The sequence below is a fragment of the Hakea prostrata genome, chromosome 4 (genome assembly GCF_041222555.1).
Source record: "Hakea prostrata isolate BN-2017 chromosome 4, UWA_Hpros_2, whole genome shotgun sequence".
Taxonomy (NCBI): Eukaryota; Viridiplantae; Streptophyta; class Magnoliopsida; order Proteales; family Proteaceae; genus Hakea; species Hakea prostrata.
The window spans coordinates 42,367,379-42,380,501 of NC_142603.1; the positions used below are offsets into that span (position 1 = coordinate 42,367,379).

The 13,123-nt window shown below is 37.6% G+C and overlaps 2 protein-coding genes across 2 annotated transcripts; one reads left to right on the forward strand and one right to left on the reverse strand.

Moving 5' to 3' along the window:
• The first annotated feature begins 3,837 nt into the window (after positions 1–3,837).
• Positions 3,838–5,132, forward strand: LOC149018952 (xyloglucan endotransglucosylase protein 1-like). The gene is made up of 3 exons (XM_089154454.1): positions 3,838–4,213; positions 4,294–4,487; positions 4,580–5,132. The coding sequence occupies exons 1-3, from the start codon at positions 3,935–3,937 to the stop codon at positions 4,986–4,988; spliced, it is 882 nt and encodes a 293-aa protein (XP_089010580.1). The 5' UTR covers positions 3,838–3,934; the 3' UTR covers positions 4,989–5,132.
• A 5,695-nt stretch (positions 5,133–10,827) lies between these two features.
• LOC149018953 (xyloglucan endotransglucosylase protein 1-like) lies at positions 10,828–12,299 on the reverse strand. Its single transcript, XM_089154455.1, has 3 exons — positions 11,801–12,299; positions 11,495–11,688; positions 10,828–11,390 (listed from the first exon to the last, which is right to left on the reverse strand). Exons 1-3 carry the CDS (start codon positions 12,077–12,079, stop codon positions 10,982–10,984), a joined length of 882 nt encoding a protein of 293 aa, XP_089010581.1. The 5' UTR covers positions 12,080–12,299; the 3' UTR covers positions 10,828–10,981.
• Positions 12,300–13,123: the final 824 nt, after the last annotated feature.

Genomic DNA, 13,123 nt, shown 5'->3' on the forward strand with positions numbered 1-13,123 from the left:
CTCTTGATTCTTCTATATCTTATAAAAAGGTCTCACCTTCTCATCTTAAGTTTATCAGGTCTCTTTCCTCTTCTGAAGAACCCACTAGCTTTGCTAAAGCAATGTTGTCACCTGACTTGAAAGATGCCATGCAGTCAGAGATTGAGGCTCTTGAAACCAATAATACTTGGTCACTTGTTCCTTTGCCGCCTCAAAAGAAAGCCATTGGTTGTAAATGGGTCTACAAAATTAAACGACACTCTGATGGTTCTATTGAACGGTACAAAGCACGTTTGGTGGCCAAGGGGTACACCCAAACTGAAGGTGTTGATTTTCATGAGACTTTTGCTCCTGTGGCCAAACTCGTTACTGTATGCGTCTTGCTTGCTCTTGCCTCAATTAAAAATTGGTCACTTCATCAACTTGACGTTAATAACGCCTTCTTGCATGGTGATCTTGACGAAGAAGTATATATGACTCTACCTCCTGGTTATCATCGTAAGGGGGAGAACGTTGTTTGCCGCCTCCACAAATCTCTCTATGGTTTAAAGTAGGCTTCTCGTAATTGGTTCGCCAAATTTTCTACTGCCTTAATGAGTGTGGGCTTCATTCAATCGACTGCAGATTATTCCCTCTTTTCTAAGGGCTACGGGAATTCAACCATCTTTGTATTAGTATATGTGGATGACATCCTTATTGCTGGTTTTGACGCTTTGGTGATTTCCACCTTAAAGAGTTTCCTTCACCAACAATTTCGTATCAAAGATCTTGGCCCCATGAAATACTTTCTTGGTCTTGAACTGGCTCGTTCACAAAAAGGTATTTTCCTCAATCAACGAAAATACACTTTGGATATATTATCAGATGTCGGCCTTACCGGTGCTCACCCAACTTCATTTCCAATGGAACAAAATCTCAAGCTTATGGACTCCGATGGTGATATCCTTCCTGAACCTGCATCTTATCGTCGTTTGATTGGACGGTTGATTTATCTCACCATCACTTGTTCAGATATTGTGCACACTGTCAACATTCTTAGCCAGTTTATGCACCAACCTCACAAACCACATATGGACGCTGCAACTCGCCTTCTTCGATACCTTCACAACTCACCTAGCCAGGGTATTTTACTTCCAGCTAATAGCACCTTATCACTTCGTGCTTTTTGCGACTCTGATTGGGCCAGTTGTCCCATGACTCGCCGCTCCACCACCGGTTACTATGTTTTTCTTGGTTTTAGCCCTATCTCTTGGAAGACTAAGAAACAACATACAGTTTCTCGATCCTCTGCCGAGGTGGAATATCGAGCCATGGCAATGGCCACTTGCGAGCTAATTTGGTTAACTTTGCTCCTTCAAGATTTTGGTGTTCATTTGAAGCAGTCAATCCCTCTTTTTTGTGACAATCAAGCGGCCATCCACATTGCCACCAATCCTGTGTTTCATGAGCGTACCAAACATATTGAAATTGATTGTCATGTCATCCGTGATAAGATACGCTCTGGCCTCATCCGCACCGTTCACACTTCTAGTTCTACCCAAATTGCTAACATTTTTACCAAATCCCTTGGCAAAGATTCTTTTCTATTCCTCAAGGACAAGTTGGGAGTTCTTGATATTCACTCTCCAACTTGAGGGGGAGTATTAGCCATCATATGACCCAACTTGAGGGGGAGTATTAGCCATCATATGACCGTTGGAGATCTTTGGAAAATATGACCATTGGAGATCTTTGGAGAATATGACCGTTGGAGATCTTAGATTATATGACCGTTGCAAATAATTTCTTTCCTTATGTATAGCATGTTACATTTATTTTATTCTTTACTTGATTGTATTATATATATACATGAAGAAGTAATACAAAATCACTCCTACACAAAATCATCTTAACAGTAGCTTCTTCGTGAAGACACAACAAATGGTAGGGAAACTTATTTGAGGGTATTTTAGTCTTTTTATACATATAGGGGTATATAAGTCACTTGACCAACAAAGGACACGGTCAAACCTTTGACCATGAATAGTGGGTAACTTGAAATCATGCAAAAACCTACAGGTGTGCGCCATGAAATTTTATCCACTTAAGTAGGCGCCCTGAAAAAAACTCTAATTTTTTTCTCATTTAAAAGTCAAACTTCTACCCCCTCCACACTTTATAATTTTTTTTCCTATTTAAAAATCATTTTTAGTTATTTCTTAGCCTCGAGGTTTTGACTTATCCAATCATACCAACAACTAACACAAACCATTAAAACTCGGTAAAGGTTAAACCCTCTTTAGAAATTTTGGATTCATTCCCAACCAAACCTACCATTCTTCTACTAAAGGTTAAACCCTCTTTAGAAATTTTGAATTTATTACCAACCAAACCTACCATTCTTCTACTAAAGGTTAAACCCTTTTTAGAAATTTTGGAATCATTCCCAACCAAACCTACCATACTTCTACTATAATATTCACTAGAAGTGCCTGTGCAAATATTGAACCTCTGAAACTATATGATTCTTTCGCAAAAAAAAAAAAAAAAAAAAAAAAAAATCACTATGATTCTCTGGGTCCACCCACCATATCATGAAAGAAATACTTATGGGTCCACAAATTATGTTGAGGATTGCAATGAAAAAAGATGTCCAATACTCCAGCTATGAACTATGAATCACTGAAAGTGTTTGATTGTCCATTTCCATCATGAAAGGAAATAAAGATGTAGGTACCACACATTATGGTGAGGATGTCAATGATTTTTTTTTTTGGGGGTAAAATTAAGGTATTAGTGTTTGTATTGGTAGTTTTGTTCAATATGATTGATGTAGTACAATTCTGGGCAAGGTTTAAAGTATCCCATGGTACAATACGATACTTGCTGATACATATGCATATTTGACCCAACCGATACGATACATCTTGATACGTCTCTCCATTGAATTATACTAAAATACATTATTCAGAACGATACAATACTCGATATAGGACAATACATCTCTTAAAATTACCTGACCGATACGATACTCGATACCGATACTTTAAACCTTGATTCTGGGGATGATCAGTATCGATACTAGGTCAAACATATATCTGTAAAACAAAGATAGTACTTGATTTGAAACTGTGCACTAAAACCATGTATTCAATGGAATCAATATCTTTTACCCTCGAGGATTGAGGATAAACTACGTTAATGCCCCATCCAACACATATTTAGGAGAGAGGTGCAAATTTAATTGAACATTGATAAGGTGATCACCTTCTCCTAAACATTTGATGCCACTCGTATCCCATACTCCATCATATAAAGTATGAACCGTTGAAATTGTTTTCCTGCCCAGCTCCATGCCTTCATCAAATAATGATGAAAGGAGAAAAAACTAAGGGCCACACGGTATGATGAGGATGGCGATTGCCAAAGCAGCCACCCCTTATTTTTCGGATGCATTATTTGTAGAACTACCAAATAAATGGTGCATGTTTGTCTTCTTTCTTCATGGGTCCCTAACATAATTCATATAATTATAAGCTTTTATAGATCTGAGTTGGAGATATAAATACATCCACGTAGGTCCAACTTTGACAGCTGTGTTTCCCTGTTTGGTCATTAAACCCAAAACCCTAAGCACAAAAATCAGCAAAAAAAAGAAGCAAAACTGCTAGGGCAGGGGGTCCACCGCCGCTGCCTACAAGCCCATCACCCAACGCGGAGACAAAGCAACTTCCAGCTTCCAAGGTGCTCATAGCTGTGCCAGCTTGAAGCCACCACTGGTTTTACTTGCATTTCATAATCAAACTTTCCCCACAGGCCAGCAAGCTAGGGCCACATCACAAGCATTCCTTACTATATATATAGACTTGATCAAAACCCATTTCTTCATTCCTCACAGAAAACCTCTATATCTCTCTCAAGAGCTTTCTCTCTTTGGTATTCTTTCTCCTTTCTCTTTACTGTAAAGGTGTTTAAAATGGCAATCTCTTCATATGGGCTTTCAGCCCTTCTGTTGTTTGCTCTAGTCCTGAGCTCTTTAGGTTCTTCCTTTGCTGGTAATTTCCATCAAGATTTTGATCTCACTTGGGGTGATAATCGTGCTAAGATACTCAATGAAGGGCAGCTTCTCACCTTATCACTTGATAGCACCTCTGGTTCTGGCTTCAAGTCCAAGAATGAGTATCTCTTTGGCAGGATTGACATGCAGCTCAAGCTTGTTGCAGGCAACTCAGCTGGCACTGTAACTGCTTATTATGTAAGTCTCCGAACCCACTTCATCATCTTTTACCTTTCCCATGTTCATATGTCCTCTGATTTTCACTCTGTGTCGAACAGTTATCTTCTGAAGGGCCAACCCATGATGAGATTGATTTTGAGTTCTTGGGGAACCTCAGTGGAGACCCTTACATCGTCCACACCAACGTGTTCACCCAAGGAAAAGGTAACAGAGAGCAGCAGTTCTACCTTTGGTTTGACCCAACAAAGAATTTCCACACATACTCCATTATCTGGAACCCGCAAAAGATCATGTAAGCCTGTGATCATTTTTAACTTAAAAGAAATTCGAAAATCACCAAACGGTATGTCTTAACAGTTCTGGGCTTTTGTTTTCTTGTTTCAGTTTCCTAGTTGATAACACAGCTATCAGAGTTTTCAATAACCATGAAGCCATTGGAGTTCCATTCCCTAAGAACCAACCCATGAGGATCTACTCAAGCCTCTGGAATGCTGATGATTGGGCAACAAGAGGAGGACTAGTGAAAACAGATTGGACCAGAGCACCTTTCACTGCTTATTACAGGAATTTCAAAGCTAATGCCTGTGTTTGGTCCTCTGGAATGTCATCTTGTAGTTCAAGTTCTCCAAATTCTTTCTCTGATGCAGCTTGGCAGACTCAAGGGCTTGATGCTGTGGGAAGAAGGAGACTTAGATGGGTTCAGAAATATTTCATGGTTTACAACTATTGCAACGATTTGCAGAGATTCCCTCAAGGTGTTCCTGCTGAGTGTAAACGTTCAAGGTTCCTGTAGAAACTGAGCTTTAGTTATTGGTGTGTCAATTATGTGAATTGTATCCGTTGTGGTTGATTTGTTATTTATTTTCGATGTACGTAAATTTATGTCTCATCTCAGTAAAGGTTTATTTAATTAATTTTCTCATTAAGTCAGTTCGTATTCCTCAACTTTTTGAAAGACCGAACTTGGATGCCAGATTGAACCGATAAAAAAACTGAAACCGGACCGGAAAAATTAGATCGAAATCGAAAACCGGCAAACTTACAGCTTAGACCAATCTAACAGTTTGAAGCCAGCTGGGCCATTAAAGTATGTTTTCTAATTTTTCACACTTTCTTTTTCATTTTTTGGTATTATTTTTCATCTCTTTATTATTATTTCTTTTTGTACAAAAGAGTTTTATTAAGCCGGGATTGGGGATATTAATATGCCTCAACGAGAGTCGAACCTACGACATCTTTTTTTATTTTTTTGGAAATGAAGTTCATCCGGGCCAACTTGCGCGCACCACAACTACATCCTCAAGGCGCTTTTTATATAATTAATATAGGCGGGGCTTCACCCCTAGCCCCGAGGGGATTCGAACTCTGACCTCCTATGTGGAAGCATTGGGCTTTGCCAACTGAGCCACCACTCGGGATTAACCGAGGACATCACAAGAATTGTTTACAACAGAATTTAGTTGAGAGAATATTCAAATTTGAATTTGAAGTTAAATTTAATTCAAATTTAAAAACTTGAATTCAAAAATTAAATTTAAAAACTAATTTAAAATTTTGAATTCAAAGACTAATTGATCCGTTATGGTCTTTCATCCACCCTCAAACTCTGCATTGGTAGGTGCAAGAGTTTGTCCTTATGCTTGAAAAAAGCTTGTGATGTTAAGCTCTTAGTAAACACATTTGCAATTTTATTCTCTAACCGAACAAAGTACACTTTTAAGGTGTTGTTCTAAACCAAGTCTCGAACAAAATGGTAGTCTACTTCTATATATTTTGTGCGAGCATGTAGCACTGGATTTGCAGCCATTTGTATTGCAAACACATTATCATAATAAATTTCCATTCCTCTTGAAAATTGTATTTGCAAATCACATATAATATAAGAAAGCCATAGTAACTCAAAATGTTGTGACAGTAATGGATTTGTACTCAGCTTCTGTACTTTATAGATAATGTAGGTTGTTTCTTGGAAGACCATGATAATAAATTCGCCCAAAAAAAGTGCAAAACCCACTAGTTGATCGGCGTGTGTCTGGGCATCCTGCCCAATCTGCATCAGTATAAGTAGCTATGAAAGAAAGTTGGGTTGGTTTCAAGAGAACTCCAGCACCAGTAGTATGATTGACATAATGTAAAATATATTTTGCTGGTTGCAGATGATCTTCTGTGGGAGATTGCATGAACTGACACACTTGATTGACTACATAGGAAATATCTGGTCTAATGATCGTCAGATATTGTAAGGGTCCTACTAATTGTCTGTATGGTGTTGGATCAAGTAAGGGATAACCTGTTGTTAATGACAACCTATTGTTAATTAAATAGAAAAGGGTAATTTGTGATGTTTGCCAAGTTGGCTAACGTCACAAATTTTATTGAATTTAAGTGTTTCAAAGGAATTTGATTAAGTATTGCAGAAGAAGGATGACCAAGCCGACAATGCCAAATATCAGAAGGAACTTTATTTCCATAAAGGGCCAAAGAAAGCACAACATTGGTAGAGAAAGAATACAATTTATCTTTTACTGGATCCTTTAATAGAGTGATGCCTGGCTCCAAATCCTTCACACAGAAACCCCATGGAAAAAATTCAACAAGAAAAGAAAATTAAATTCTTTGATAATTGGAGAACTATTAATATATCATTAAGAGATAAATGATTTGAATTTGTTTTCAAAGTTGAGGAACCTATATGAGTTATAGAGAGTTTCTTACCATCACTTACTGAAACCTGGTATTCTCCTTTGTAAGTGGCAGAATGTTGTAGCATGGCTGGATCAAATGACATATGGTTGGTAGCACCTAAATTTGACATCCACTGTGCATCATTCTGTGGTGTAGTGTGTTGGGTATTTTGGGTACTATGTAAGCCAATATAAGGAATGTAAGGTGGTGGATTAGGATTATTTAAGCTCTCGGCATAATGGAAATAGAATCTATTAGCCGAATGGCCTTGCTTAGCACATATTGACATTTGAAGGAATTAATATTAAATGTGTTTTGGTTTGGTCGGTTATAGGAATTTTGAGATCTTGGAGGGCCATTTGATGAATTTCGGAAGTTAGATCTAGGTGGGTTTCGATTGTTGAGTGGATATGAATTAATATTGTTACTAAGTCGACTAAATTTAGGCTGATCTGTAACAAGTAATGTAGTAGGGGAATGTGAATCAATTAAGATTGATTGGGTGTTCCCATAGTCACGGCGTAACCGTTGTTCATGAGTAAGTGGCTTGACCCTTAGGTCGGTAAAGGTAACGGGTGGGGTAATATTTTTCACCGTGATGATGAAAGTGAGATAATCCAGACGAAGACCATTTAATGTATGCTATCAAGTTAGAGTCATTTACCTTGTCATTGATTGCTGCTAAGAAATCAGCGATGGACTTAATTTTCTGAAGATAGTCCATAATTGTGCTCGTTCCTTTATTCATCATCTGCAATTCATTACAAAGATAAGTCCTTCGAGTAGTGGACTGTTGTTGAAAGAGTTGTGCAAGAGCATCCCATACATCCTTCACTGTTTGAAGGCCAAGAATATGAGAAGAAAGAGACACTGTGAGGGTGGTATTGATGCATGCTCAAACAAAATGATCATTCATTCTTTAGGTTTAAAATGTTGGATTCGGTGTTTGAGTTCTTCCAGTAGTAATAGTTTGATTTGGCATTGATCTAGTACCATCAAGATGATGCATAAGATCACAAGTAATAAAAATGAATTCTAATTGTTCTTTCCACATGAGATAATTTGCTCCATTAAGCTTGACAGAAACAAGGTTGGAGAGATTAGTAATGGGGAATGGAGTATTAGCAATGGCCATTGAAGATGTGTTTTGGGAAGAAAAAAAATCTCAAAACCTTTGCTCTAATACCATGAAACAATGGAGAGAAGAACTCTAATTTTGATAAGTATATTGCTTACCTTTATGGATAAGTTTTATGTATATATTTATAAATAAACTTGAAAAAAATATGGCTATTATACAAGAGCCATTTACAACAGAATTTAGTTGAGAGAATATTCAAATTTGATTTTAAATTTGATTTCAAATTAAAAAACTTGAATTCAAAAACTAATTTAAAAACTTGAATTCAAAAATTGAATTCAAAGACTAATAGATCCGCAACCTCAAACTCGTTCTAGCATAAAGAAATGCGATTACCGTTGAGTTAAAACATAAAATAGAGCTTAAAAATCGGGAATTCCGTTTTTGCCCTGAAACAGAAAATGGGGTGGAAGGTTGGTTCACCCAACCGACCGGTCCATGGTTGGACCCCCCATACGGACTCCAATTTTAGTGATTTTTGGCTTGTTGGAAAGGTCTTTCGACGATATTCGATTTGATACCTTATTTGCGTTAATAGGATTCTTCATCGCTGATCTACGGACGTGCCAAATCGCCTTTTAATACCATCGTGATTAATCTTCTCTTTTCTTTTAAACTCCATAAGAGTTATCAATTCATCACTAGATTCATCGACGATCATTTGGTCCTCTTTCAAACCTTTGGGCTTGATTCGAATGGTCCACAGTTGTTGCCAACTTGAGGCCTAGGTTCCCGGTCCTGAAACCACAGGTTAACGGGTTAAAAAATCTGGGGGATTTCACAATTTATGTCTCGGTTTTGGTTTCAACTAAGGAGAGGAAGAACGAGTTTACTTCAAGTCAATCAGAGGAAGAGGAAGACTTCTTCTTCTTCTTCTTCTTCTTCTTCTTCTTCTTTTTTTATTATTTTATTATTTTATTATTTTTATGTATTTTGTATTTTTAATTTTATAGATGGGGTAAGAAAAGAATATTAGTTTTTTCATCTTGCCTGGTTAAGTTGGCCCAAACTCTAACTTGCCCACTTATCCCAAAAACCCAAGGTTAGTTTTGTAACATGGACTATTAAGTTTTCATGTGTTAAGAAATAAATACTCCAAACTTATGTGAATGATCAAAATGCCCTCTCACTCACTATGTACCCAACCCCTAAGTGAGTGACCCATCTTCTTCCTACATCTCACTGGAAATCCCACCACTGCCAGTGACTACCACCCTTCCCCAGCTAGCAACCACCGCCCCATCTCCATAGCTTTTGTATTGGTTTCCAGAGTGATCAATGAAGAAGATGTTTGGCTCATGGATTTTGAGATATCCATGTAGGAAGAGGGATTTTTGGTTGTGTGGAAGCATGGAAATAGAGAGAGACACAGAGCTTGAGACCTGCATCTTAGACCATCTGAGTAGGAGAAAGATAAGATGACAACCTGTACTTCCCATGGCTTCCTTCTCTACCAAACCCCATCAAATGGGAAGTTCCACACCTTCTAGCCCTAGTAGCTTCCAACAAGTAGTCTTGACCAAATGCAAAATCTCCAAACTTGAATCAGGTCATCAAAATTCTTATGGCATTTATTGTATACACAATCTTGCCATTATTAAACGAAAGATCAACAATGGAAAATATCATAGCTTACGTAATGTGAAGAAGAAGGTCAATTGCAAAAAGAAGGTTGTTGAGAATCGCAGAAGCCACAAAACTACAAACCCCTTTTACTCTTTCAACCCAGATGCCAAATGCTGATAACGAAGAAGACTGAGAAGAAGGAGGAGATCTCTGAGGGGAAGGAGATGGGTAGGCATAAAACTCCATGAAGTGAGGTATGGATCATTGATTGCTTCATGGCGTTGCATATGGTCACTCTTAGTTTGGGTGTGTAGCCCCAAATTTGCAAGAATGAGAATAAAGCTCCTTTAAACCCTTAACCTTGTAATTGATTGTGAAAGTGTCATTCTTGCACTAGCCAAATCCTAGCAATGAAGGGGACAGAGATGCCCGAGGTAAAAGGTTTTTTTTTTTTTGTTATTGTTTCAAGAATCATGAAATTTAGAAGACTTTTTTTTTTTTTTTTTTGAGAAGTGACGATCTTGCTAGATTTTTCACAAAAATTGACAGTTCCAACAACATCAAGAGGACTTTGGGGAGAGTTTTGGTGCAACTAGCAAGTTACACAGTTGTGGTCTCTGATGGTGGTGGGATTTTCATGAGAAGTAAGAAGAAAATGGGTAAAGGGAGAATCCCTTCTCCCTCCTAGGGGTTGGGAACATAGTGAGTGAGAGGATTGAGGGGTATTTAGGTTTTAATAATTTCAAATTTTGAAAACTTAATAGTTAATGTTAAAAAACTAATGTTGAACTTTTAATAATATTCTAAGTTCACCAGATTGGACAACATATAATATTGACCATTTAAGTGGACAAGCAAGAATTTGGGCCCAACTTAAGTTGGTAAAATATAAAAACTCCTTTTTCTTTTTTTAACTTTAATAAGAGAAGAAGTTGGGAGTGAGGGTTAACTTCTTCTTAATCACTAAGGATAATAATGTAATTTAATATAATGTGTAAGGATTGTTTTGGAGTTTTTGATCGATTAGTCAAAGATGTCATGCTAGACGGAGGGGCATAGTTAGAAGTTGAAGGTGGGTTAGTAGTTTTGAAAATATGAGAATAATGTTGGAATTATGCTATAGTAAATGCAGCAATAGTAATTATCCTTTTAAGAAAAAAAAAATTCCCCCTTTTATATGACGTGATGGGGGTGAATTTGATGACAATCTTTAAAAAACAAGATGTAACAGTAACACAGGTATCAGAAAATCCATTTATTTGCTTTTGCTGCGTTGAGATGTAAATCTGAATACATTTAAATAATTAACAAATCAGGACTGATGATCACCAATATTGGATATATATCACAAGCTCAATTGACACAATCGACACAACAGTAACTAAACCCTCTTTCTAGAGGAACCTTGAACGTTTACACTCAGCAGGAAAACCTTGAGCGAATCTCTGCAAATCCTTGCAATAGTTGTAAACCATGTAATATTTTTGAACCCATCTAAGTCTCCGTCGTCCCACAGCATCGAGCCCTTGAGTCTGCCAAGCTGCATCAGAAAAAGAATTTGGAGAACTTGAGCTACAAGATGACACTCCAGCAGACCAAACGCAGGCATTAGCTTTGAAGTTCCTGTAGTATGCAGTGAAAGGTGCTTTGGTCCAATCTGTTTTTACTAGTCCACCTCTTGTTGCCCAGTCATCAGCATTCCAGAGACTTGAGTAGATCCTCATTGGTTGGTTCTTAGGGAATGGAACTCCAACTGCCTCATGGTTATTGAAAACTCTGATAGGTGTGTTATCAACTAAGAAGCTGATGAAACAAGAAAACAAAAGCCCAGAACTGTCAGATATATGGTTTGGTAATTTTCCTTTTTTTTTTTTTTTTTTTTCAATTGAAAACGAATGCAGGCTTACATGATCTTTTGTGGATTCCAGATAATGGAATATGTGTGGAAGTTTTTTGTAGGGTCAAACCAGAGGTAGAACTGCTGTTCTCTGTTCCCTTTCCCTTGGGTGAACACATTGGTGTGGAGGATATAAGGGTCTCCACTGAGATTCCCCAAGAACTCAAAATCAATCTCATCATGGGTTTGCCCTTCAGAAGATAACTGTTTGAAGGGACAGTGAATATCAAAGGATACATAGCCGTTTTAGAACTTGGTTTGAACATAGGAACGGTAAGAAATTAGGAAGTTAGATTAAGTGGGTTCAGAGACTTACATAATAAGCAGTTACAGTGCCAGCTGAGTTGCCTGCAACAAGCTTGAGCTGCATGTCAATCCTGCCGAAGAGATACTCATTCTTAGATTTGAAGCCAGAACCAGAGGTTTTGTCTAGTGATAAGGTGAGAAGTTGCCCTCCATTGAGTATCTTAGCTCGATTATCGCCCCAAGTGAGATCAAAATCTTGATAGAAATTACCAGCAAAGGAAGAACCTAAATAGCTCAGAACTAGAGCAAACAACAGAATGGATGAAAGCCCATATGAAGAGATTGCCATTTTAAACACCTTACAGAGAGATACTTTCAATGAGAAACAAAGAATGATCTCTGGTCAGGTATTTATGCTGCAAGGGATGTTTGCCTTGAGGCCCTTGTGGCCTTGTGGGGGAAGTTTGATCGCGAAATATCAAAATATGAGTAAACAAGTAATGGCTTCAAGCTGGCACAGCTATGATCTTTTCGGAAGCTTTAGACTTCAATGATTTCCGCGTTCGGTGAGTGATGGGGTCGTAGGACGTTTGCGGTGCTCTGAAGTCTGAACCTTACCTATTTTTTTGTGGTTTTCTGTTTTTTCTTTATTTGGATTTTGTGTTAAGGGATTAGGGTTGTGGGTTGATGACAAATCACAGTTGTCAAACTTGAATCTACGTTGTATATTCAAGGGCTAGCTGCTTTGGCAATTGGAATCCTCACCATGTGAGAACCCACAAGTTTTTCCTTTCATCATTGGGTCAAATATATGACCTGGCAACTCATTCGAAAGGTACTTAAAAGGAGTTAGGGCTGTAAAAAATAAAGAACAGGAAACCTGTGAAAAATGATTAAAGAAACATGATTATCCATGTACAAAAGCAAAGAATGAATTCTCATAAGTATCCAAGATGATCAGAAAATGTTATGGAATATTGTTGAATGAGTGATATGATTAAGTGATATGAGAATACAATACTGAATGAGAATGAGCTATATTACAATGTATGAGAATAGCTAAGTATATTTCTACATGTCATATTACTTACTATCTCTAATACCTTTCCAAAAAGTCAAGGGTCCAGCGTGAAGCTTGAGTTTAGACCACAACAACTGAAATCTAAAGATAGACAAACTCTAAGAATATTATCTGCAAGCTGGTTCTCATTAGAAACATAGCCAAAGTGAAAATCAACGTTTATGTGCTTTGTCCGTGCATGAAAGACTTGGTTGGCTGAGATGTATAAGTCACTCCAATATTATCACACCAAACCGTAGGAGGGGAAAGAGAGACACTTTGTTAGAAAGGAAAGATTAGATCCATGTTACTTTAGTAGTAGCAACAGCAAAA

What these genes read in the sequence shown, in the direction of transcription:
- LOC149018952 (XM_089154454.1), top strand. Translation starts at nt 3,935, where the DNA reads ATGGCAATCTCTTCATATGGGCTTTCAGCCCTTCTGTTGTTTGCTCTA. An exon ending in GCACTGTAACTGCTTATTAT is followed by an intron (nt 4,214 to 4,293) that starts GTAAGTCTCCGA and finishes TGTGTCGAACAG; the next exon opens with TTATCTTCTGAAGGGCCAAC. An exon ending in TGGAACCCGCAAAAGATCAT is followed by an intron (nt 4,488 to 4,579) that starts GTAAGCCTGTGA and finishes TTCTTGTTTCAG; the next exon opens with TTTCCTAGTTGATAACACAG.
- LOC149018953 (XM_089154455.1), bottom strand. Translation starts at nt 12,079, where the DNA reads ATGGCAATCTCTTCATATGGGCTTTCATCCATTCTGTTGTTTGCTCTA. An exon ending in GCACTGTAACTGCTTATTAT is followed by an intron (nt 11,689 to 11,800) that starts GTAAGTCTCTGA and finishes CCCTTCAAACAG; the next exon opens with TTATCTTCTGAAGGGCAAAC. An exon ending in TGGAATCCACAAAAGATCAT is followed by an intron (nt 11,391 to 11,494) that starts GTAAGCCTGCAT and finishes TTGTTTCATCAG; the next exon opens with CTTCTTAGTTGATAACACAC.